A 27,119-nucleotide genomic window follows, 5' to 3' on the forward strand; every position below is an offset into this window, starting at 1 on the left:
CCAAATGCGGGTCTACTATCGGTGGGATTGAATTTTGGCAAACTTCGTTGGGATAAAGATCGGCGGCACATGGTTGATAATCAGTGTGTGACAGTTGGTCTTGTAAGGTACGCACTTCATCCGGGTTGAATGAAAAACGATCCAAACATTTAAGCAGATATTACGCTGACAATAGGCTTGATGGTTTTGGTTAGATTAATAGATTTTCAAATGGTAGTATTAGAATCGTGAACCATAAGACAATTTCTATTCACTTGTTCAGAGTTTTCTTTTGCTTTCATTCATTTGTACAACGTTTTACAAATTTTAGTGATTTTATGTAAAATGCTGCACGATCGTGTTTCTTGAGCAGTTCTTCGCGTCTCCGTTATTATTTTATTATTTTTATTTTTTTTATTTATATTATTTTTTTTAAATTAAAGCATTATTTGAGTGAAAATTAACTTATTTCAACCAATTGGCATTAAAATAAATCAATTTATAAAATTTTGAAAAATTACTCAAAAAAACCTAAGGCTATGGCCTTAGAAAATTTTCAATTTTTTAGATTTTTTTTATTTTTTTATTATTTTTTATTCTTTTTTATTTAAAGCATTATTTGAATGAAAAGAAACTTATTTCAACCAATTGGCATTAAAATAAATCAATTTATAAAATTTTGTCAAATTTCCAAAAATAAGCTAAGGCTATAGCCTTAGGAAATTGTCAAATTTGTAATTTTTTTATTATTTTTTATTCTTTTTTTTAAAAGCATTATTCGAGTGAAAAGAAAGTTATTTAAACCAATCATCTGTGTTTTAATAACCATGTAAAAGTGACTTTAGAACTGCAACGTTAATCCCTCGGTTAAGTGGCACCCGGCGTTTCATTTTTTTAGGTATTGTTTTAGGAGAAAACGTTAAGTATATTTTAGTATACTGAAAACTAATAAAAACTATAACTGCGTAGTAACATAATTGCACAGGATGACATACATTTTTTTTAAGGGCAGTGTTATGGTTCAGCATCTCTATATTTCTCTTTTTTGGGTTTTGCAGTTCTAAATTTGGGTGTAGAAGCTTTGAAGGTGCATTTGATGTTTTTTTATTGCTCGTGTACAGCTTTTAATAAGCTCTGAAGTTCTGTTGTGTACCGTTCAAGTTTATCTAACAATATTTGTATTACGTTTTATTAGAGCTGCGGGTAAACAATGGTTTACCCACAGATTAATTGCCGTAAGTGCATTTAAATATTATAATTTTAGTTTGGAATTTCGATAAACAATAGAAGGAAACAATGAAGAAAAAATACATACATCTTGGGCATTGTACGTGTAGCAGGCGCTTCAGTGTTCAGCTGTCAACGATTGACACAAACGAATCGCGAGTGACATCTCTATGCAGGCGGGATAATCAAATTCCCGGAACGTGCTGCATTGTGAAGTTGTTCAAAGGCTAGCGAGAGTACTGAATCCAGCAAGGTTTCAGCAGCAAGGGCAAAAGGTTGAAGTGATTTCCGATCGCGAAACGATAGAATAGTTCTTGAATTGTTTTCCGGTGCTCTTTTTGTTGCTGACTGCGGTACGTTCTTGACACTGTACTGTTATGCCGCAGGGAACGTGAGCACAGAAGGCAAATTTAACCGGCATCCTGTCGAACAATACACGAGACACTGAATAATATTCACAAAAGTGCTTTATTTTTAATTGTTCAAGATGGATGCTAATACATCTAGCGCAGCAGTGCCATTGAAACGGAAGTGGTTTGAGGAAGAAGATGATGTAAGTATTGATTCGTTGTTCTAGCCATTGCATACATTCGAAGGCAACGAGGTGTACCGAAATTTATAGTGGTTCAATTAACACGTTCAGCACTCCGTCACGGCTTCATGTTGTATTACTGATTCTCGATAACACCACGACGTCGAGCTTGTTAAATTAACATAATTCTTTGATGTAGCTGCGATGCAAGTGCGTGAAAAACTATTGTTCGTATAACTTTCTTTTGCTTATTTCTTCCTATAGGATTATTTCTATGACAGCAAAGCTATTGAACTGATTTACGCCATAAAGAACCTACCGTTGCTGTGGAATAAAAAAAATCCAGATAGAAAAAAGCCAAACATGATTAACAATGCGTGGGAAACGGTTGCATCGAAAACAAATCTCGGCGTGGATGAATGCAAACATAAGTGGGACAACCTGCTGTGCGAATATCGTAAATATAGGAAGAAAGATCTTGATGCCAGAAGAAACAAAATATGTATGTTATTTTTGCTGTTATGATAAACTATCATCGATGTCCATCTAATCTTTTTTATGTCGGATTTCAGATATAGAAAAAATAGACCGACCGCATTGGTACGCATACAAACACATGACATATCTCAGTGAAGAACGGGATCGTGCCAGAGCAGCAAAAATGGTAAATTTCTATCATATTGCTGTGTTCGGTGTACGATCACAAATTAAAATCATTTCCCGCATTCCGTACATGACAAAATCCTAAACATATACTAAACATTTCACGCAGGAACGAGAATTGGAGGAATATTTGGATCTGAACAACAGTGACGGAAAGGCTTCCCCGGAACAAACATTTGACTCTTGTGGGAAATTACTTCCGACCGAATCAGCTGACGCCGGAGACTGTCAACAGTCTAACAATAACGAACGAAAGCTTGTTGCGCCTTTTATCGAAATGCTAACGCAACGATTGCTTAGAAAAGATAAATCACAGCTTGAAGTGATCGAAAATGCATTGTTGAAGGTGCTGAGCGGTTTTCCAAATGCTGAAAATTAAGAATTTGATTGCTTCGTCAGACGTGCTGCTGGTGTGTATTTAGCCGCTGTTTCTGTTCTGATTCCTAGTTCTGAGTGTTTATTTGACCAAGGATCTAGCGACTAATTTTGAAAAGGAAAGACTATCCATTCCTATGCAATTTTCCTCGATTATGTATCGTTGCTAATGAAGTGATTGCCCAACAGAAATGCATTTATTTGACTTGCCTGCTGCTTCATGTAGCGCCATCTACCGAAGAGTAGCAAAGTTAGAGATGTAAAAGTTTTTTGTGAATTCATGGCACGAATTTTTGAATAATAGGATTATTGTTTTGCGAATCGAATTAAACTTACTAAATTTTGCCTCATTGTTGTTTATCAAACATGCCGTTTACATGATAAAACCGGTAATTTTTCAATAAAAGAACTCAATAACAGCTTGCGTAAAAAACCCTTGATTATTCACCAGCTGTCAGTGGCGTACGAATGCGACGTATCTCGCGTACTGTCTGTTGGCTCACCATTGAGCAAACATTTGATCCAAACCCACTTTAGGAACAATTTCGCTTTGCAACAAACACAACCAGAAGCCGGGCTTTTTCACGTCGAAAAGGCATTCGTTTGATTGGGAAACTTTTTAAAGGTATAAAATGTGCATCTTGTGGTGCGATTATTACATTTAGCTAATCGGTATCGGATTCATTTCAGGTTAAAATTCTTGTTGTGCCTTTGATCGTGTACATTAGCACATCCAGCAAAAGATGGGCGAAGGATTGACCGATAAGGAAGCGAAGGAGCTGCTGAAGCTTCCGGATGCCGAAACGAAGGTAAGAACGTGATTAATTTAATCCAAAACTGGTAATTTAACCTCCGAAATGGTGTGTAGTTTGGTATTGTTTAGATGTGCACCTCTTTGTTGTACATATTGATTTCCGCATGTTGTTTACGCGAACGCCGAAGCCGGCAATTCGATACCAACGTGCCTTCCTGGTGTTGTATAATATAATGGCACTATTTTTATCACCCCATGTTGCAATGTTTCTCAACAACTCTGTCCACGTCATCTTCAGACGATGCATTTAGGTTTTTTTTCTTATGCTTCTAAAATTTTTATTGTCCATGTCTGTCATCAGACTGCGCGTTGCTAGCGTGATTAAGCATTATCTTATCGCTAAACCATTAACAAGCTACACGGGACACGTTCATTGGCATCGAAAATGGTTTCTTATTTTAATACTTGTGTACTAATATTTCTTTTTTTTTATTTCACATTTTTTATGATTTCCATTGCCGGCAATTAGAACTTCCTGTTCCAACAAACGATGTACCGCATTAAAGATCCGCGGGCTTCGCTACCGTTCTACAACGAGGTGCTAGGCATGAATCTGCTGTGCAAGCTGGACTTTGCGGAAGCCAAATTTTCCCTCTACTTCATGGGCTACGAGGACATTGGAAGCCAACCGTCTGATCGTAAGGAATGTATACAGTGGGCAATGAGCCGGAAAGCGACACTTGAGCTTACGCAGTAAGTAGAGGACACGCGTTCCTTAAGAATCGCAAAGCAATCGAATATTGTAACACAATAATGGTACGGTTTTTTCTCCCTCCAGCAACTGGGGCACGGAGAATGATCCCGAGTTCAAGTACCACAACGGTAACAGCGATCCGCGCGGATACGGTCACATCGGTATTATGGTGCCGGACGTAAAGAAGGCTTGCGAGCGGTTTGATCGGTTGGGCGTCGAGTATGTCAAGCGTCCCGATGAGGGCCGTATGAAGGGATTGGCCTTTATCAAGGATCCGGACGGCTACTGGATTGAGATTTTCAATGCATCCACGGTGCAGGCGCACTGAACCTAATGGGCTGGGATCGATGCATTCGCGATTAAATGTTGAATTTATATGTGTTTTCTGGACATCAGTATCGGAACAGAAACGGGCCAATAATTATTATTAATATGAATGAAGCAATTGGGGTTTTTTTTGGTTTGTTGCGGCAAATAAAAACACCGTGCCTTGCTATTGTATATGTTTTGTTTCATAATTATTTATCTTTTTTTAAAATAACCGTCCTCTTTATTTGCAGATCTTGGCAGAGCATATTGCAAGACAGCATGGTGCGTCAGCTGCATTAACTCTAATTAGGCACAGCTTGATGCTGCGCTACAGTTCATGTACCTTCAGCGTGTAGAATTTTCTCAATTCATCTCGCTCAAAGCTGAATGAAAACACGTGCTTCCAAACAAGACATTTTATGCATTTCCTTGATGCATTTGTTAATGTGCCCGTGTACACTGCTTGCAGCAAATTTTATCCCGATGGATGCATTTACCAGAAGCGGCTGCTGTTGAATGAAATGATGCGCTGCTGTTTTGCACCAAGTTCGGAATGGATTCGCCTCCGGCTTCACGCAAATGGCAGCGTGACAAACGACGCACAACTGTCGGGTTGATTTAGCATTCGCTAACAATCTTTACGCACTCTGGAAGCTGTAGGGTTGATTCTAAAATAGGAATATCCATATTTAGCTGCTGCGCTGTGTCGTTTCATCGTTTTGCAGCTGGCCGGTTGTTAGCGAAATAGTTTTCGAATACTGGTTGCAGAACGGATTAAGAGTTGAACTTGGAATGATGCTATGAATCGTACAGCTAAATAGTGGCTAAAAGTTTAAATACTTTGTTTCAAGTCCGTTAAATAAAAAAAACACCCCTAACGCTGCGCAATTGCTTACAAAGATTGCCAACGCGTGTCCTCCTTGCAAGATCCAGGCGTAAATCAGTTGATTAGAAAATTGTTCACCGTCAGACCGGTGAGAAGCAATCTCGGCCGGCCAGCCAGCCAGACCAAACAGACAAATTCATCGAGCGCATTAAAGCGGCTTCATAATAGAGTGTGGATTGACGGAGTGTGTGGGAACAGACTATACGGCGTCACCACGACAGGGGCAAATTTGTCGGCTGAGCTTGATAGGAAAATTGGCCACTCTCGAGATCTTGTTGGCTGCGCCACTTCTGGCGCTTGTAATCTTTTTTTTCCAGCACTGGAATGGGGAACCACTTGAGGTCGCATTAACTACATTCAATTGCATCGATTGAAATGCTATCGAATCTATAAGTTGAGTGTAGGCTACTGCTAAGCAGCTATAAATCCTCGAAAAATAAAATAACATACAACTCCTTTATGTGCGCCAAACATTCAAGTTTTACGATACACCATTTCCGTCCCCACATCCGACACGTTTGATGGGAGGAAACAGATTTGCACATCTGGCCGTTGGCGGTTTGACAATATTCGCTTGATGTTGGCTTAAGCTAATTGATTCGAAGCTAATTCAACCAAAACCGCAACGCTTCCGATGCTGAGAAGCGCTAATTGAGGCCAATACCAGTGCAGTGCGTAAGAAAGGACAGTTACAGTGTGCCCCGTAAATGTTGATTGAATACGATCTGTAGCACAAGCGAGTGGATAATTTCCAAGTGATCTCTAGCGAAGGTAAATGTAAATGGTGATGTACCTAGTGAATGTTAATTTGTTTTCATCTGTTTTATTTTACTTGCTCTTAGAAAATAATCTTCCACTGTGTTCAATAAGGTGCCACACATGCCGGTTTCCCGGAGCGTATAAACCAAAAAAAAAAAACCGAGAAAAATACTCCCGACACCAAGATGTTGAGGTTTTGCGCGAAAGTCGCGTGCAGTAAAATTAGAATCGGAAGTGCACAACGGAAAGAAGGGCATATACGACTGCTACTAGAGTGGTAAGAATTCTTTTCGTTTGGTGGTATTTTGACTACAGAGGAAGATCGTAAGATGTCTGTCGTCGATAGAGAATGTGGTAAGATTGTGGAGCGGGCACCGGTAAAATGGACGGCATACATAAACATTACCAACCACACATTATACCAATAAAGTTGTGACGGGGGGAAAAGTGACAAGGCGTTGGAGGAAAGTGACAAAGACTCGTCTCGCCGATCGTGGATGATCACGTTGTCGTTCCTGCGCCGACTAGCTGTCCCCTTTAAGCGTTGTGTCCATTCCCAGACGGCAACAGTTGCTCGTTGGATGTGGAGAGGAGATGTGAGCGTTTTTTTTTTTTTGTTTTAGGAAACTAAATTTGTATTAGTGCTCACGACGTTGCGATCTTACGATGTGTGTCTCAACGGTTAGCAACCGCCATTGGCAAGGATTTTCGTCTTCGTGCGTTTGTTTTGATCCGAATGATGGTCCCGAGAGGCTGTGGTGCCGTTCGTTCAGTACTGCGGGGTTTGTCGCAAAGAGCAGTAACGCATTTGCTCGATCGTGATTTTACTTAAGTACGTGACGATATTAAATGCGATTTTGAATACTCGATCACCGTAATCACCTTCTCACAGTGTGAGTAGAAAATGCTTGTGAATTATATTTTTAACAGTGCAAAAAAAGTGTCACAACCAAAACAGGGGCGAATGAAACGAAGGTTTTAGTTTTAAATAAATCTGTTTCCAAAAATCATACGCTGATGGGAAACATCTTGAACGAAAGCAAGCGTGACAAAGTGAGCAAAATAAAAAAAAAAAAACGGCACATAGGAACAGTTTCGCAAACAGGAAGTGGATCATTCATTAAAGTAAAAACGAAAACGAAACACGTGAAAAATGTGCAACCGAAGCAAAAGTATAAAAATAATAAAACGACAGTGAAAAAAAAAGAGAAGAAAACCCCCTTCTCCCCCAACACAGACACACACACGACCCCAGACGATCGGTGGCAAATTAAAAGTGGGAGCAAAATTCGTGGAAAATAAAAATAACAAAAAAAAAATGTGTGCACCGAAGACGCGTTTCAATTTGGCTTGAAAAAGCATCCAAAAGATGCCAAATGTACGTCACGTGCGCACGTCGTTTCGCGTGGAAACATGATCGTCGCACTGTTGTAGTTTTAATAGGGATTTTTTGTCCCTTTTTTCAGACCGCCAATCTTGAGATGAGTGTGTGTGACTGTATGCTGTTTAGGATTAGTGGAGGATGTGTTTTATATAGGAAAAAAAGGAAAAACTCTATGTTTGAAGTACTTTTTTTTCCTCTTCTAAACTTATAACGTTTGCATTTGCAATACATATTTGTGTTCCAAAGAGCGACAAAAAGGTTGGCAATTGATCAAACGAATTCATCAAACATTTTGATTTACTATTTACCACCGAAAAGTTTGTGTGTTAACCTTCATTTCTATGAATGAGCACTGTCGTCATCCATTCATTTGCGCCCGGTTTAACGTCACCTCTACTGGCCAATGTCACTGTGCAGGACGTTCCTCGCCATGTATATACAGAGATTGACAAATAAATCTGTAACAATCACCAGAAGACGACCGCTACTAGACGGGTAATTTAATTCGCTGCTGCTTCGGCATTAATTGACAACGGCCGTGCATACGTCGTAGAATGGAAGTTTCTTCGTTTCCCTGACGGTTCAGCGTGATCTTTTGCTCAATTCCGAATGTGCTGTAGTATGATTTATTTATCACAGTTGTGGTTTTGCCTTCGGCATGATATTTATTCCGTTTGAATAACCATTAAGATATGTTTTTTGAATGAATTCCATTCAAGACTTTAGGGTGTTATTCACTTTAATGGTAAAACGAATAGAATCCGATTGGTTGGTTTTAATTTTTTAATTTTCCAAACTTTTCCAAACATCACGACAAAGGTTGGACTTGCCACTATACTGTGTAAGATAATGTTTTAAAATCTTATTTTTTAAATATTTTAAAAAATTATCTGCCCATAACGCAGCAAAGCCTTATTCGCCACATGTTTTTTAGTTTAAAAATTTAATTTATCAATTTTCTTTTGAAACTATTTAAACACTACCAATAGCATGTCTTCAAACGTGTCTTTTGAATGTTTAGATTTATATCTTGAAGTCATCTTTGTTCCTTACCGGCGAGTGTCATTTAAATGACATTATTGGCCCACCAAATCTACTTAGTATTATATTATCATACACTAGAACGGACTTTTTCTAGTAAGATATAAGCCATTGTTTTATTAGGTTAGTTAGTTACAATCCGAACGTCCTTTTCGTCTCAGTGAAAACGTTAAGAATTTACACCATCAGATTTTCTCACAGTATTTCTTGTAGTTGTTCCCCTCTGAAGATTTTAATGTTTCAGCTTACTAATAGTTTTCAGTAAAAGTACCTATTTCTTAGTGTTTTAGTAAAGTAAATGAATTTCTTGCCAGAGTTTTAATATTCGAATGAAGCATTAATGTTAATGTTTTGGTCGGTCCCTATTGTTTAGCCCTTTCGTCTACTCTATTTCCACTGGACATAACAAGAAAAAAGGGAAATTACTTTTTTTTATTACACACGGTTTGTGACGTGAATGACCACCAATGCAACGTGCACGAGAGTGAAAATAGTACGCATACAAACATGCCTCATATTTACAACGCCCGAGGCAGCATCTCTCATGTGTGTTGATTTAAAAAAATTTACTAAGCGAAAATATGTATTTTTAGATGGCCAGTACATAAGCCACCTACTGAAAAGAGGGAGTTTTCGTACAATTTTTCTTTTTTTACTTTTTGTCACACACAATTAGTGTGTGTGTATTTTTGTTTTGTTTTTGTTTTGCAAACACGCTCTACTCTATACCAGTGTTAACGGTACAATCATCACCCAAGAACCGGGCATTGGATAATGGTAAGCGAGAACAATCTCTCCAACAGGAAGTTTGTTATGGCGAACATGTTGTGTTTTGTTTATTTTCTTCAATGTGCTTAATGGTATGTTTTTCCTTTCGTTGACTGACCACAATTAAATGGAAAGCAAATGAGATGATCGTTACGAAAACGGTGACACGCGCTTTCCAATTTGTCGCAAGTAATGATAGGTAATTATTGAGCTGCACTTGTTTGTTAACTTGCACTTGCAAAATGCCTTTTTAAAAGTTTATTAACGCTTCCACCAACGTTACGCACGCCCATAAAAATACAATCTTGACAAACAGACTGACTTTTGTGTATTACGCACTCACAGGCGAAGATTAGGACCAACACCAAGACAGCCCGCTCTTTTGCTGTTTATTTGCCTTTACCTGCAAATGTAATACGTGCATATTTGCTTCATGCCCTGCCGCCATGTCCATGCTTTCAGTTCAATGTACGCAATTGATACGCTTTTGTGTTTTTGCGTTCCAAGAACGGCGGAGACTTTTCCGTCAAATTCCAAGGCACTCCGGGTGCCAAGGGGTATAAAAAACGCGTGAGTGCACCGTGCACTCGTGGTTCACTCACGAGTGAAGCTTTCTTTCCCAATTTTGCGCTGGATGCTGTGGATGCTGCGTGAGCGAATACGTGTGTAGAGTAGGGAAGCTTTCACGGTTTTGGTGAGCTTTTTTCTTCCAAAACTTTGCTCTCCGTTTCGAAGGGTAATTTCTCGTCCTTTTTTTTAGCTTAAGCTCTCTTTTATCTCTCACGTTAGTACATACACACAGTTTGTACGGTGGAAATTCCGCACCCTTTCTGGCTGGATGGACGATACAGATGTATTTAAATGGTAGAAAAGAAAAGCGTTTCAAAATGGAGTTCTCTGTGCTTTTTTCACTCTTGTTCCTCTCTCACGGAACATTTATCCCAATTACAATAATAAACTAAAAAAAAGATGGTCTATCACCGTCAACCCTCGAAGTATCCTTCTTCGACGAAACTCATCTTCCATTTTTGGGAGAGTGAGTGAATGAGCAAAAGATTTGTAGGCGCGCACCGCTCCGGAAAAGTGTTTTTGGAACAAGCAAGCACCGAAAAAAAAAATGGGTGCGAGTTTTAATCGAGATCGGGAGAAGCTTGCAGGGCCCCAGAAGCAACACTCCATCGCCGACGAAAGCTCGCGGAAGACGTAGTGCCCCGTGTATCGGTCTTGTTGCCCTGTAGTGAATTTTCCCTTTTCTTGGCTACCAAAGGAATATCAATCGACAGCTGCCATAATCGGTCGGTCGAGTAATCCGTGTGTGTGGCTGGCCGGCAGTGATGTGTGAAGCAGTGAACAAAAGACACCATTTGCTCGGTTAGCTATATAATGATGCTGCCTGTCTGCGTTTAGGCAAATGGTTGAATTCCATCCCTTTACACTTTGTGACGCAGCAGGCAACGAAACGACGAAGTAGAGCAACATATACACCGAACAAAAAAAGGAAAGCATCTCCCAAAAACCCAGTAACCTATGGGTAACTATATTTCTTTCATTGTGACGTAGTGCAAAAAAAAAAGTTATGTAGAAAAAAGAAAAACCATGAAAATTGGGATAAAGTGTACAATGGATAGGAAAATACAGCATCTCATCTTTTAGTAAAAAAAAGGAAGGAAAATAACTCCACAAAATGTGAAGCAGCCATTACGTGTGGTTGTGTGTACTTGTGTGTGTGTGTGTGTGTGTGGGGCTACGTGCAAGTACCGTGCGGCGTACGCCCTGTTTTCGAAGGTTGAAATTTTCGGTAGACAGTGCGCTCGCCCCTTTACCGTTTCTCCGTTTGTGGAGCAGCGGAGAAAGAGAGAAGAAAAAAAGAAGCAGAATTAGCAGGAGGACACACATTAGGCACGTTACTCGCCCTACAAAACCAACATTTCGGAAGGATTAAAATTGGTTCGGATCTCCATTTCATCCCGTTTGCCACCAAGTCCGTTATGTGTCCTGTCGGTCTGTGCCACCGCACACACAACCAGGGGCGTGAACGTGTGTGTGCGTGCGTGTGTGTGTGCGTGCGTGTGTGTGTGCGTACGTGCAAACTGATTTTTCCAAATGAATGGAACCTGAAGTGAAAAATCGCCCCCGGTTCATCGTTGCTCGCTCACACCAATGGAACGTCGAGCCGGAGTGACTGTGCGTGCGAACAGCATCTTCTCATCTTCCTCGCGCCCTTCAATGCTCACTCCCCATCTCATCGCTATGGTTGATAGAGGGAAGAAGAAGAAAAAAAAATAAGAATAGATGCCTGCTTGAATGTAAAATTATGCCTTGAAGCGTTTTTCCGCTACTCTACTCCTAGAGTGGCTGCGTGTCCCGTGTGTGTGTGTGTGTGCGCATATGTTTGTGTGATTTTCATCATCGTGCAACAACACGAACGGGACGACGTCCTTGCATGCTGCGAGCAAAAAGAAAGATGGCAGCAAACGGAATGGGATGCAGCTCCATGCGCTGGAATTTTCTTTTTTGCTTACTGTAACAAAAAGAAGAAAAAAATAAAGCATTTGCGCGTGATAATTATATAAATTTGTTTTTGTAACGTCCTTTTTTTCCCCCACGCTTCTCCGTTAAAAATTTACAGGAAAATCATCGTGTAGTGTGTTTTTCTCGGTGTACGTGTATAGACACGCGTGTGACTAAGTGTGTGTGTGTGCGTGATTGTGTTTGTCTCGTGAGGAAAAAGCTTCTCGCACCGTGTGCAGTGAACATCAGCCGTACTCGGGGATGTGAGTGGTGCTTGCTTGCGTGCGTGTGTGTGTGTGTGCGTTGTTCCTGCCGGGAAAAAAGGTGGTTCCAAAACGGGAACGTTTAGTGCCAACAGCAAGAAGAGAGCAAAAAAAAAAGCAGCAAAAGAAAAACGCAAACATAGTGGGGATGTTCCTTCTTGAGGCCGGTTTGCTGCCGTGGGCAGTGGAAAACCCTGCACCATCCATGCCATTCGGTGTCCCGATGAAACGATAACGCCAAAACCCTTGAGATTGTGTTTTTGTTGTTGTTTTTCAATCCCCCTCCCCTCTGCCAGCCGCCTCCTCACTGTCACTACAATCAGGCATCAGGTACCAAGGATGGTGCGGTTAGGAAGCTGTCCCAACGCTTCGCTGACAGTAAAAATGGCCGTCGGGACGATCCGTTGCCCCGGGGCGCACACGGTCGGCCGAGAGCGGCGGCAACTGTGGCGGCCTGCTTAAGTGCAAACCAACTGGAGTGGTGTAGTGTGTGATAAAAAAAAGTGCAGTGCTGTAAAAACCGAATCGTACTAAGCTAGTTCTCTTCGTACTGGACCTTCGTTTACGTGGTCTTTTCATCCCTACGTCACATCTCCGGTTACGCTACACCGTCAGCTTAAAGACGCCCTGTTCTCTGACAGTTTCCCTTACACGGGAAGATTCTCTTGCTTCCCGCCATGGAGTGGCAAGGTACGTGAAAAGCATATTTTTTTGTGGAGAATACAACGGAAAACCCTGGCTGGGAAATGGAAACGCAAGGTGTGGTATTTCGTAACACCAGCCACACACCGTTGACCGAAAATCAGAACCGATCCAGCAGTCGGAAACTGTACGGTTCGACCCGTTCCCAGCACGCAAATGAAATGTGTAACAAAAGAAAAAACTTCCGGTTGATTTGATTTTAAAACAAAAAAAAAACAAAAAACGCTAATGAGTGCACCAACTAAACCCGTCGACGGCGACGTAAATTCAATTCCGGGTGTAGTATATTTGCAGTGAACGGGAGCGCAGTCCTTTTTTTGCTGTAGGCTGCTACACGTACGCAGCCTAAAGCATTCGGTGAGCGGTGTGTGTTTTTGCTCGTGTGGTGAACAGGACGCTCACCGCGTGAGAAAGAGCGCATCGAGCGGAACGATGAGTGAGAAAAGCTTCCTGTGTCGTGTGTTTATTACGCCGATTTACGCGAAAACGGAAGCTGCCTGTAACGCAATGGGAAATAAACGCCTAATGGTAGCCGAAACGTGTCGGCTGTAAATGGTGGTGTGCCGAAGTGAGTGAGTGAGTCAAGATCAAGTGAAAAAGAGAACGCAAAACAAAAAGTCGAATAAGAAAAAGCAGAATAGTTTCATTTTTCACCGTTTTTTTTTCATTGTTGTTGCTGTTGCGTTTACAAACGGGATGGAAATCCGAAGAACAACAAACAACCTGCCGCACAGTGAGTTTAGCGGTCGGTGTAGACTTTTAACGAATGTACTGCGCAAGATGGCGCCCGTGAGTGAAAACCGTACCGTGTGCTCACGTAGTGTGCGGTTTCGCTCGAACGTGCTACTACTGGGGACGTGTCTAACGGTTAGCGTTTGGTTGATCTTTGCACCAGCCGTGCACGGACAGCGCCCGCTTGGTAACTCTACCTTCGGGGCGTCACACAACTCGTCCGGCGTCATTAACGTCCATCCGGTGCTGACCACCAGTACCACTTCCACCGAGGCACCACGCTCCATGTTTCCCGCGTCTGCGTCCGGGTTTGAGGATTCGTTCGAGGACGATAGCTCCGATCTGGAGGAGCACGATCACGATGAGCACGAGCATCATCATCACGAGCATGGTAGCGTTGGACACAGTAGCGGCAGTGGTGGTCCTGGTGGTGGTGGAGGCATCGGTGCCTTTCCACAGCCGAATGAAATGAATGCCGGTGCGAGCCGGAACGGGGGCCACGATGGAGCACCGATCGGTTCCCGGCAACCGGGCAGCCGACTGATCAATCCCTACTTTCCGACGCCCGCCTCCACGCAGGGTGGCTCCAAGACGACCGAACCCCAGAACGTTCGACAGTTCAATCCGGCCCGGCCCGGTAGGGGACGCAAACAGTCCTCGATCAACGTGTTGCACAAGATGAACAAAGCTTCCACCAACATGAACGGGCTGGATTCGGGCGGTGAGCCTATTTCGTACGGTTCGACAACACATCGCCGTGGCCAAACGGTACACCACGCCGGTGCGAACGCGTACGGCCAGGAGAATGCCGGCGAACGAGGCACGTCGGGTGGAGCAAGTGGCACGCCAGATAGGACGGATGCGCGGGGAAGCAACGTACAGCAGGGTGGACGAGGTGCTGTCGCTTACGGTAACCGTGGTCGATCCGATCCGGGCCGTGGAGTTGGGGTCGTTCTGCAATCACCCGGTTATTCCATGGGCGGTTCATCCTACAGCCGCCAGGGAGATGATCCGCTAAGGACGTTACGGGCCCGTTACAACGAAGAGGTAAGAACATTTGATGCACACTAATCACATCGAATGAACGTTTCAATTTACGGAACACTAGCCGACACTTAACACCGACCGTCTTTGATGAGGTGCTGCACCTTAGGTTGGTCTATATTGCACAGAACACGGGACATAATTAATTGAGGTTTGTTAGAGCTCTGGCTGTACGCGATTGTTGCTTGACTAGCTTCACAATGGCACAGAACCTAAACTCCGAGCAGATAGATTTGATTTAATTACCAGCGCACCACTGTACTACTGGAGTGGAATCAATCATTCCAATCAAAACCGAGGATGTGAGGATAGGTCATGTTGAGAAGGGTGAGAAGTCATGCTAGCAATAGTGTACAATTTCTAACCACTTTACGTGGTATTTGGGTTGGGTTGCACTGTATTGAGAAGTTTGATTTAAATTTAATAGCGCTTTTCTCCTGATCGGTTATTTGTTAGTGTTCATCATCTTTCCAATTAGGAATTATACGCTTAACTTGGGCGCAAACCACAGCTGACAAGGATGTTATGAGCGACAGTAGCGATTTGGATTTTCAACAAAAACAACAAATGTTACAATTCCAAATATAAAACCTTCCTTCGTGCCGCAATAGAGCTAGCAAGAGAACTAGCATTGCTCGGTAACGTCAGAGACAAAACCACAAAATAAATTAATTCCAGCTATATCGAAAATAGAACACAAAAGCCGACGGACGTGTTTCTCGTTCCTATTTATATGCGAGGTGCTGCTGACCGTCACCACAATCGCGGTCTTTCAAATGTCGTCTTAGTCGACGTTCATCGTATGAAGTTTATTACGTCGATTGTAACGGCGGTAGTAGTGGCCACTTTGTAGGTAAACAAACGTTTGACAGATTGGAACTTAGTGTTCATGCCTGATACACTAGAATAAGCGCGAGTTTTTAAATTAGAAGGATAACTAGAACTAAAAGATCCTTTTCTTTTATATCAGACCCAATATTTTATGTTATGAAAGTTAACAACAAAGATGTAGTATTGTTTACTACTGCCATTAAACAGTTTACGTCGTTACCACGAACGAAATTGGACGGAACTGTTGCATCCCGATATAGCAACCGTCCGGTGATTGACCAAGTCTCTCCCTAACAGTATGATTGAGTTGCTGGAATAATTAACGTTTCACACTTCACCATTCAGTCGTGGTGATGCGACGGAACTCTGTTGGCCGTTGATCAAGACTCGTCGTAGCCACGTTCGACGTCAACCACGAAAGTGCATCAGAGATTGTTTTTCGACGCACGATGAACGGGAGGGCGACGGTAAACGGACGACGAGGGTCCTTTATTTTCGTAATCTCAATCGAAAATAGATTTCTCACGATTTCTGTTCCCCCATGGCAGAATGACCGAGTGGTCACGAACGTGATGAGCTTGACGAGCAAATTGCTTCCAGCATTTCCACGTCTGGGCTGGAAGGTAAATAGTTGGAAGCCACCGTATATTCCCAGACGTGGGCGTCCTCTTCCGGGGGAGTGGCTTTGGTTGGGCTAGGAACAGAAGGAGGAAAGGAAAAGTTTTCATCAGTGGAGAATAGGAAATTGGATATACACGGTGGCTAAATATAGCGTAACCGCAGCAGAAGAAACCACAACGGTACAAGGATGCTGTTAGACCTGATGTGTTTCGTGGAAAACGCAATGCAATGTCTATATCTGTTGTGTCTGTTTTATTCTCGGCAGCGATATCACAACTCCGTCCCAGATCAGGGCTCCGAGATGGACGAGATACTGGGCATGAAGTGTAACTTCGAGACGGAATGTGCGTGGACGTGGGACGAAAATGATCAGCACGGTTTCCAGGTGGTGACCGGCATGAATCTAACCGAATCCAACCGGACCGGGCTGATGCCGGGCCCGGGTGCCGATCCGGCCCATAATGCTAACGGGCATTTTCTTCACCTGCGGCTCACGCAAGACAGTCAACCGCAAATACTCACCTCGCCCGTGTTTGGTGCGACAAAGGAGAACTGCTATCTGGAGGTGTTTACGCACCAAAGTGCGATGCATCACGGTAGCATACGTATCGTGATTGAGACGATCGGCAACCAGGAATCGAGCTGGGTACCGGCAGAAATCATGGGTAACGATCTGCGACGCTGGCAACTGAACACATTCCGCATCGATCGCATCTCGAAGGACTTCAAGGTGCTGTTTGAGGTGGTACCGAACAAGATCGGTGGACAGGCGCGTGGACACGTTAGCATCGATAATCTGCGTATGGTGCAATGTTTCCCGGACTCGATTAGCACCAACAACTGTAGCTACTCGCAGGTGCAATGCACGGCCAGCAAGGTATGAGAGAAACTCAGGAAATATGACGAATAATTAATCAACAACTTACGCTACGCTTTTAGGTTCCTGTATGCATCAAAACACCAAAGATCTGTGACATCACAGTAGATTGTGATGATAGCGAGGACGAGACATTAAATTGCGGTAAGATATTTGGATGGTTGGACGAAAATGAATAAATGTGTCTGAGATCTCTCAACTTCTGAACTTAACTCTCTATAGACAAAATTCCATTCGGTGGTCGCTGTGATTTCGAGTTTGGTTGGTGTGGGTGGCAAAACTATGGCAACGTTATCCTGTCCTGGGCTAGACACACCGGTCCAACACCGACAGAGAAGACGGGCCCCGATATGGATCACACGCACGAGAACTCGAACGTAACCGGATATTACATGCTGGTTAATATGAATCAGCATGTGAATGATAGTGAGAAGCGAACACTCGTTGGATTGGCCAGTAATGCGATCATGAACAGTGTCGTCTTTAACCCTCCACCGTTGGTACATACGAATGCTAGCTCACCGTATAGGAACTCCTGTGTGGTGAGTTACCCGAATGAGCCATTTTTCGTACAATGATGTAAAACGTGCCCATTTGCTTTCTAACCTTCTACAGGTCCGATTCTACGTCCATCAGTACGGCATGAACCCGGGTAGTATAAATTTGTCCAGCGTGGAGATCCGGGAGAAGGAAAACTTCACCACAACGCTCTGGTGGAGCTCGAAGAATCTCGGCGAAGATTGGGTACGGGTGGACATCATCTTACCAAACGTTACGACAAAGTACTATCTACAGTTCGAGGCTCGTATGGGAATGCGCATCTATTCCGATGTAGCGATCGACGATTTTTCGCTTAGCCCGGAGTGCTTCGGTTTGAATATACCGGCGGAACATCTACAAGGGTACAACTACTGGGATCCACGGATAGGTGGTGCCAAGCAACCGCACAAAGATTTCGCTGGAAAATCATGTAAGTTTTGCAGGTGGAGCAAGAAGGAAGTGTGAAGAAGAATGTTGAAACGACGATAACGTATTCCATTCCACTACGTATTCCGCAGTCCTGGAACTCAACACTTGCGGTGCAAAGGGACAGTATGGACCGACACCGGCCGATTGTCTGTCGTCTTACAACAATACAGAAGCACTCAGTGCGGTGCACGTCATTGACAGCCATCCATTTAAAGGAATCCAGGCGTGGAAGGTTCCAAACGAAGGTTACTACACGTAAGTGAGCACAATGTTTATCACACAGTTTACACTACTGACCTTATATCGATGTTTAATTCCTACAGGATTATTGCAAAAGGTGCTGGAGGTGGTCTTGGATCCGGAGGTGTTGGTTCTTCTCGCGGTGCGATGGTTCTGAGTGTGTTGGAACTGCACAAGGATGAGGAAATATACATCCTGGTAGGACAGAGTGGAGAGCACGCTTGTATCAAATCGATGGGCTATCGGGACGAATCGTGTGAGATGCGAAACAAGCAGCTTAACATGGACACGTGGATGCACTCGAAAACGCAGCAGGTGAAAAACACGATCATTGAGGAAGGTGCTGGTGGAGGCGGTGGTGGGACATATGTGTTTTTGGTGAGTTGTAACGTGAACAATGTGATAGCACCTGAACAATGTTTGAAATAACTTTTTAATTCATTTGCCATCAGTTGAACTCTGCCAACACAGCAGTCCCATTGCTAGTGGCCGGTGGTGGCGGTGGACTCGGTGTCGGTCGTTATTTGGATGATGATATTCAGCATGGAAAAAAGTATCTGTCATACAAAAAGGACGTCTCGGGTACTGCACACGGAGAACTTAACCGGCAAGCCGGACCAGGAGGTGGTTGGCGTGCTCAGGCCGATATGGGACTGCAGGCACACTATGGCGCATCGCTACTGGAGGGTGGTCGAGGTGGAATGCCATGCTATACACAGCGAGGCACCCATGGACAGGGTGGGTTTGGTGGTGGTGGTGGCGGATGTGATACTGGAGGTGGTGGTGGTGGCTACTCCGGTGGTGATACGATGATTAACTCTACCAACGGCGAAGGCGGGTCGTCCTTTATGGCATCCAAGCGTAATGTGCCAGAGCTGTCGATGGAGTTTTCCGGTGCGAACGGTGGTCACGGAGCCGTACTGATCATTCCCGCCATACAGGGCTGTGGGTGTGACTATCGTTGCGTGGCATTGGACGAATACCGGGCAACCGTGGGTTGCATCTGTCCCGACGGGTGGACACTAAAGCCGGATAATTATACAGCGTGTGAATGTGAGTGTTTGAGGCTCAGTTTCGCCGTCTTGAAGTAAGGATCTAATTTCTATAGTTCTTTCTTTTCTTCCAGTGCCCACGGAAACCGTGGAAATGAAGTACCTAATTATGTTCTTTGTCGTCGTCGTGCTCGTACTCTGTGCCGCACTGGCTAGTCTCATACTGATACTTTGTAAGTTCTTTCAAACCTCCAACATCCAATCACGAATGTTCGATTCTATGTTTAACGTCCTTCCTCTCGCAGATAATCGTTACCAAAGAAAGCGTCAGGCTGCTCTGCGCCATAAGATGCTGCTGGAGCAGGACCTGCAGCTTAGCCGGCTGCGCAGTACAGCCGATGATTCGGCACTGACCAACTTCAATCCGAACTATGGTTGTGATGGCATACTGAATGGGAATGTGGATGTGAAGAGTCTGCCACAGGTAGCTCGTGAAAGTTTGCGTTTGGTGAAGTAAGTGTACCGTGGCTATTTCTATGTTTATCAGTAACTCAACGTAACTGAATGTTTCGTTCGTGTTTTCCAAATTCTTTAGAGCTCTTGGACAGGGTGCTTTCGGTGAGGTGTACCAAGGTCTCTACCGTCATCGAGATGGTGACGCGGTGGAGATGCCCGTGGCAGTAAAAACATTGCCAGAGATGTCCACTGGTCAGGCGGAGTCTGATTTCTTGATGGAGGCGGCCATTATGGCAAAGTTTAATCATCCAAACATTGTGCATCTCATAGGTGTCTGTTTCGATCGCCATCCACGGTAAGAAAATTTTGTCATCTATTACATCCCTAGTGGATATGATTGTTTAATGGCTGTTGGTTGTTTTTGTATAATCCCATCGTACAGGTTCATTGTGCTAGAACTTTTGGCCGGAGGTGATCTGAAGAACTTCCTCCGGGAGGGTCGTAATAAACCGGTATATATTTGTGGCATGGTCAATTCTTTTTGGATACATATTAACAAGGTTTTGCATTCCTCCAGGAACGTCCATCGCCGCTCACGATGAAGGATCTGATCTTTTGTGCGCTAGACGTTGCCAAAGGCTGTCGGTACATGGAAAGCAAGCGTTTCATACATCGTGACATAGCTGCTCGGAACTGTCTGCTCAGCAGCAAAGGTCCTGGCCGCGTGGTGAAGATTGCTGACTTTGGTATGGCCCGTGACATCTACCGCTCGGATTACTACCGCAAGGGCGGTAAAGCGATGCTACCGATCAAGTGGATGCCACCGGAGGCGTTCCTCGATGGTATCTTTACCTCGAAGACAGACGTCTGGTCTTTCGGTGTGTTGCTATGGGAAGTGTTCAGCCTTGGTCTGATGCCCTACACCGGTTTACCGAACCGCGATGTGATGCAGCTGGTGACGGGCGGTGGACGGCTCGATGCACCGCAAGGTTGCCCGATGGCCGTGTACCGCATCATGGCCGACTGTTGGAATCCAACACCGGAGGAGCGGCCATCCTTCTCGAATCTGCTCGAACGGCTAACAACGTGTACGCAGGATCCAGAGGTGATGAATGCTCCGCTGCCGAGTTTCTTCCGACCACCATCAAATGAGCGTGATACGACGATAATGCGCCCACCCGGTAACGATGACTTCTGTCTACAGGTGCCCAACTCCTCCGACTATCTGATACCGCTACCGGGTCCACGTTCCGTTGCGGAGCGCCTGCTGAGTGAGGCGACCGGTGTCACTATTCCAGACACACTGATGACTTGTACGCCACCGAAGAACGCCTCACCGCGTATCGTTAACGGCCATACGGTGATGGTGTCGAATGCGCTGGTAGGACATGGTGCTCCTCAGCAACAACCACTTACAACCGTTACCGATGGCGCCTGCTGGGAAACGTCCTTTATTCGTAAGCACCCCGGACAGGCTTGTCCGGCCGGTGTTCCATTACCACCACCGCCGGTGCTAGATCCGGCCGAAGCAGTCCTTCCACCAAACGGTCCATCGATGGTTCCACCTGTGCCCGATGTTGCCGATAAGCTTATTTCCCTAGATACTCCACAACAGACACCGACGGCTATACAGCCGCCTATTTCGTTCAGTAATCCGGTGATCGGTGAACTTGGAGATGGATCACCACCGGGACAAACCAATGGTGGACCGATGACGAATGGTAACGGTCACAACCATGGTCCGCCGATGGTGGAATCACCGATGGAAACAGCGAAGTTGCTCAGTAGTATACCGCCACCAATAACGCTCGATCCGGCTGCGCTTAGTATGCAGCAGAACCATGTAGTCGGCACGTCCTATGCGAATATCCGTATGATGAGTAATGCGAACGGTAACGGAGCCAACCACAACCATAGCAACCACAACAACAACAACCATGGAGATCATGGTGTTATCGTGGATAAGCTTACCGGTACAGGTGGCATCGTGATGACGGGCTTAACCGGATACAGTAACGGTCCGACGGGTAATGGTGGCGTTAATGGTGGTAATGGTGGTGGCAATGGTGTTAATCATAGCACAAACGGTCACCATGGCCATGGCCACGGTGGTAATGGTAGTAATGGCGGAAGTGATAAAGGATCAATCGGTGCCGGTCAGGATCCTTCCCGACAGGCGGCACCCTTTACGATCCAAACGTTTAGTGAGCGTTACATCAGCCCGGAAAATCATTCCGAGATCAGCTGTTAAAAGGGTTTCGATGAGGTGGAATGAATGTTTGCAGCAAAAAAAAAACATAATTTCTTCGATAAATCACCATAACGTGCGAGGACATACATCCATGTCAACTATGTGAAGGATACTGAAGAAACACATACACCTACACACCCACACCTATATAAAGTATCATTGGTGGACATCCATTGGCCGCTAATTTGAAAAAGTATTTCGTAACGAAAATCAATATATATACAATATACACATATGTACTAACTATATAAAGAAATGAAACAACACTCACAGACACGGGGACAACCCGATATACAAATGCATTATTTGTACATATATTTGCGTAACATTAGAAGCGGTTGATAGAACGAACAAGAAGAACAAACAAAATGGTTAGAATATATTTATATGAAACGCTACAAAACAAAGCGAGGTTGAGTTTTGTTGGGATACGGTGACAACCAGTAAAAGAAAAATTGATGTTAAACAAGCGGAATGATGTTTCGTTGTCCGAATTAGTCCACCGAGTGGAATTGAAATCAAATGCAAAACAAATACAGTAAGAAAGGAAACTCTGAACTAGTAAATGTCTAAGCAAACGAAACAGCACGTGTAGAACAGCTTATCAACGCAAAAACATAATAACAAGATCCCCATACAAAAAGAAAAAGGAAACCTCCCCCTCCAGCAAAGCGCAAATCGCATAAGAAAAACAAACAAAGTGTCAAATGATACTTAAGCAAGTGTCAAGTACTTGGCCCGTTTGTTTGATGCTACACTAAAAACACTAACACTTCAAAACGGGTTTTTTGACAGATGGCGTCTTTTGCGTGATGAGCATGGTGTTACTCTTCCCCCCGGTATAGGGTGAATGATTTCTACAATTTGTTAAAAAAAAGGGATGCAGAACAATTGTGACAAACCGTTGGTAGTTATAGATCGTCGGTATGGTGTTTCACCGCATTAGCTAGGGGCGAGCTTATCCCGTGTTTTAACAACGACTAATTCACACCAAGTAGAAACTGACAGATTGCGGAAGAACCAGGTTTGGCATATATATTCTCCAATACACTATTGATTTTGTTGCACTAATAGGGAGACAAACTGATAAGTTTGTTTTTGCATTTTTTGAGCATTTGTATTGGCTTTACTGAAGGTTTTTTTTTGTTACAATACTTTTCCTTTCAAGTTTCACTGAAAAACATCTCCATTTTTTGCCTGTATTTATGAGCAAGTAAGTAGATTATTATAAAATCAAGTAAACATAACGAGTTGCTCAAAAGTTACGTCTCTTTTACAAAAAAGGAAACAGTAAACTGTTGCGTTTCAGCAGACGAGGGTTGTGATGGAATTAGCGAACAACAAGAAACACACTTCATTGTTTTTTGTATGATTTTCTTTTTAAATTGGAAAAACAAATTAACCCATGTTAAGATTGTTATATCTGTTTGTTTCAACAACTGTGTGAGTGGGAGAACATGTCGAAAATAACAGAATTAAGCGTTGCATTTGCTAGGTGAGATTGGGCATTCGTTTGTTTTGTCATACAGCTGTATATGTTACCTGTATAGCGCCCGCATAGTATTGTTAATTATATTTGAAATTATTAAACATTAAGTAACCGAACCGAAGCGTTGCTGGCAAAACGATGGCAAACAGCCGAGTTTTGGGGCGTTCACGTTGTTGGTAAACTCATTATGAAACTGGTTAGTGAGCATGTCGAAGCAAGTGGAAAAATGGAATGGATCTTCGGAGATTAAAAAACAAAACATGCAAAAACGAAGGAGATAAAAGCAACACGTTTGAGGCGTTTGAGATGCACACACGAAAGGAGTCAACAATGTCAATAATGTCACCGAACATTCGTATGCAAGATACCGAGTTTGTTTGGTTAATTCTGTGTGCGCTGGCACAGCCCCCATTATCTGATCGGAAGCGATCAGCACCGATCTAGCATAAAGCAGCTTCAATCCAATGGATGTGTGTCCTTGTTTTAAGGATAAAATGGCTCACGTAGGCTCACCTCTTCCTATTGCCATCAGTGGATGTGTATCGGTGTATTTGGTAGTAGAGAGAGAGAGAGAGCTGTTGAAGTACTGTCGAGGTTTTTAGCTGTAAGCAAAAGTCCCACACGCATTACCGTACATTATACGCTAGCAAAGATCCGTATTTCGGAGCTTTTCACTAGCGGAATGAATTCTCTGATGCCAAAACTAGAAACATGCAAGCTCACTGGAAGTAGTAGCCACGAACGAACGAATCGAAAGACACGCTCAAACAAATGGAAACAAACTTGAACATAGCGGTAGAGCAAAGCAAAGGTGGACGAAGAGAGCGATAAAAAAAGGTAAAACAAAACCAATCTAAACTAAATGTAACTTTGTACACACATATGAACATTGCAGAATTAATTTTGATAGAATTGTACAGGATAATCAGTTTGTAAAGTCGGGCTACGGCCGGTATGCGGGATCCGCTGTTCACAGTGGTACCCGACAGTAGGACGTGGCGTCCCGGGACAGTTAAATGAATAAACTAAAGCAAATACACAGACACACCCAAAAACCGCCATTAAAATAGCATGAAAACGAGAGTGAACCGAAGCATTAGGTGTGAATGAGACATGTTTTTTAATGTATACAAAGTAAATCTAATGACAAACGTGGTACCGATAATACCGGCATACTTATAAAAGCAGAAAAAAAACCCTTTCGGGGTAAGCGTGTGTGCGTGTTAAGTGTTATTAAGTGACTCAGCAGGAAGCTGCGTACAGTGCCGAGATCGTAAAACAAACAAAATGGAATATTCAATAAATATTAAATTAATGGCACACTATTCAGACGCTGCGAATTTTCCCCCAAATATGGATGTAAATGAGTGTTGAATACTGTGTTCCCTCCGGCGTCCCAATCCTTTTCCCTGTCCATATCCTTTTATCTATCCAAAATGAACGTGTGTTTTTTTTTTGAAGGATTCGAACTGTAATGTCCCGATCGAAGGATGAGAACAGCCGTTGTGAAAATGCTTTAGAATTGGACCGCTTTTTTCGTATTCATGCAGTAAGCAGAAATAGGCAAATAATAACTATACATGTGGTGAGAACGGGTGGCTATGGAACCACCCTTATACATACATCTAATAATCAAATACCTATCTTATATACACATACACTTACACACACACACAAAGAATCGTGATCGATTCCGTTGGGCAGAAATATATTCGAAATTACCCAAAGGACGATGTTATTGTTTGTAACAGTTTTGTTTTCTAAAGACAAAAGCATTTATTTCTCAATTTCGTAGTAGCAAAAGTTAATTAAACAAAATGAGAGAAAAAAAACCAAAATTAGCACACCCATACACATTCACACAAAAAATGGATGAGAAAATCCCGATAAAAATCGATGATCCAGTTGTTTAATGACGCTCTGGTGGTGATTTTCCCCAGTTCGAGTTCCTTCTGGAGGGAAGAAAACAGCGAACAGATGGCTAGCGACAGAGTGTGACGTTTTGATCATTTTAGAATGTTTGGAATGAGATAAAACATGGAAGAAAGTGAACAAAAAGGTATATATATATACAAACAAAACATGAAAGCAAACTTATATTTATTTTTATATATTAGAAAACAACCAATACGGGCCAGAAGATTGGAGATCATTTAATGTATCTCGGGAGATGTTAGACGGGGAAAAAAATGAAAACTGTTGTGGGTAGAAAACAATGGAACAAATTTGTCCCAGACAAACAACACAACTTGAAATAGGATTAAAACCAAAACAACAAAGCAACATATAACCAAACAGAAAACACTAACAAGGTATCCTAACGATAGAGCCAACGGGCGCCATTGAGAATTGAGTAGATAAAACCAGATGAGAAAGATAAGATGCAAAAAGAGAAACAGATTTAAATATAAGAAACGTATGACACTAACCATTCGTGTAGGCAAACCAACGTATTCTACCTGTTACGGTCGGAATAGGTGAAAGGTGGAACAATAGAAATGTTTAAAAAAACAACAACAAAAATATATATACATAAATTAAACCAAAAAATGTGAATGTGAGAAGAAGAGCAAGCAGTAAAACAACAGAAACGGATCCAAGGTGAAGGTGAAACATGCTTTAATGACTTATGTGTACATATAATGATTTAGTGGAACATTGTAAAAGAAACACACAAACAAACATCAACAACCAGACATGAAAACAACGGAATGGATAAATGGAACGCTTAGCAGGGCAGTAGGAAACATAAGGGAAGAAATAACAACGTACCGGTCGCATCGAATGTCCAAACGATGGATGGCCATTTGAACGGGAAGGGAAGGAAGGAACGGAGGAAAAATACCTCCCCACCCTCCTCCTTTCCATCACCATCGTCAAGCATTCCGGTTGTCCATGTTGCGCTAGGATATCGTTACTGCAGTTGTGCCCCGTTGTAGTGAATAAAAGAGAACAAAAATACCGTCTAAATAAACCGTATGTAACTAAAAGAAAACAGCAACAGAAAACCCTTACCGAATTCATTCATGTTGCAGTGGTAAATAAAGAAGAAGAAAAAAACAACAACAAAGGGAAATAAAAGTAAGGGAAAAGAGAAAGGTAAAACAAAGTGTGAAAGGGTGAAAAATATTAATGTTATTTATTTATTGATATTTATGTAAAAAAAAAGAAAAGTAAAAATGAAAAAAACAAAAAAACGAAACAAACCAAAAGACAAAAACAAACATGCGAAACACACAAAACAAACATAAAGAAACATAAATACCACTACTGATAGGGAAATTGACTGAGTGTGTCTAGTTGAACACGATGGGGAAAGGGATGGATTATATAGAAGAAAATGAAGAAAAAAAAGGCTAAGCAAAACAAACTAAAGAAAATATGAAACAAACGCAGAAACAAGGAAACAATAGAGAAAACTCGAATAAACTCATCAAAACACACTGTTCATACTGGACAAACAAAAAGGAATTGCGATGGAGGTAAGGAATGAAATTTACAACAAGAGCAGACAACAACACAGCCACTCACAAACCAACATAAAATACACAAACAAAAACAACACCAGATAACAGTCGTATATACATTATTGCCGAGACCCCATCCATAAAAGGACACGCTCACCAAACGCGAAAGAATGTTGTAAGGAATCTTATCATAAACTGACTAATAAACAAATAATGACAAACAAACAATGAATGTAAAGCTCC

General features: G+C 42.8%; 3 protein-coding genes across 8 annotated transcripts; all 3 read left to right on the top strand.

Annotated features, from left to right (window-relative positions):
- The first annotated feature begins 1,432 nt into the window (after positions 1–1,432).
- LOC125768418 (uncharacterized) lies at positions 1,433–2,991 on the top strand. The gene is made up of 4 exons (XM_049436044.1): positions 1,433–1,759; positions 2,003–2,240; positions 2,311–2,402; positions 2,511–2,991. The coding sequence occupies exons 1-4, from the start codon at positions 1,694–1,696 to the stop codon at positions 2,778–2,780; spliced, it is 666 nt and encodes a 221-aa protein (XP_049292001.1). The 5' UTR covers positions 1,433–1,693; the 3' UTR covers positions 2,781–2,991.
- A 286-nt stretch (positions 2,992–3,277) lies between these two features.
- Positions 3,278–4,785, top strand: LOC125768425 (lactoylglutathione lyase). Its single transcript, XM_049436053.1, has 4 exons — positions 3,278–3,401; positions 3,467–3,585; positions 4,060–4,283; positions 4,369–4,785. Exons 2-4 carry the CDS (start codon positions 3,520–3,522, stop codon positions 4,610–4,612), a joined length of 534 nt encoding a protein of 177 aa, XP_049292010.1. The 5' UTR covers positions 3,278–3,401; positions 3,467–3,519; the 3' UTR covers positions 4,613–4,785.
- A 1,239-nt stretch (positions 4,786–6,024) lies between these two features.
- LOC125768332 (tyrosine-protein kinase receptor) lies at positions 6,025–27,114 on the top strand. Of its 6 annotated transcripts, none has more exons than XM_049435793.1 (14): positions 6,025–7,131; positions 12,061–14,686; positions 16,401–17,012; positions 17,075–17,156; positions 17,235–17,554; positions 17,628–17,982; positions 18,071–18,236; positions 18,305–18,599; positions 18,674–19,274; positions 19,348–19,446; positions 19,519–19,726; positions 19,809–20,024; positions 20,112–20,181; positions 20,247–27,114. In XM_049435793.1, the coding sequence occupies exons 2-14, from the start codon at positions 13,604–13,606 to the stop codon at positions 21,918–21,920; spliced, it is 5,781 nt and encodes a 1,926-aa protein (XP_049291750.1). In that variant the 5' UTR covers positions 6,025–7,131; positions 12,061–13,603; the 3' UTR covers positions 21,921–27,114. The 6 variants fall into 6 exon arrangements, with proteins under 6 accessions (XP_049291750.1, XP_049291753.1, XP_049291752.1 ...); XM_049435796.1 differs by having other exon boundaries at positions 12,502–14,686; XM_049435795.1 differs by having other exon boundaries at positions 6,025–7,070.
- Positions 27,115–27,119: the final 5 nt, after the last annotated feature.

Source organism: Anopheles funestus, chromosome 3RL (genome assembly GCF_943734845.2).
Source record: "Anopheles funestus chromosome 3RL, idAnoFuneDA-416_04, whole genome shotgun sequence".
Taxonomy (NCBI): Eukaryota; Metazoa; Arthropoda; class Insecta; order Diptera; family Culicidae; genus Anopheles; species Anopheles funestus.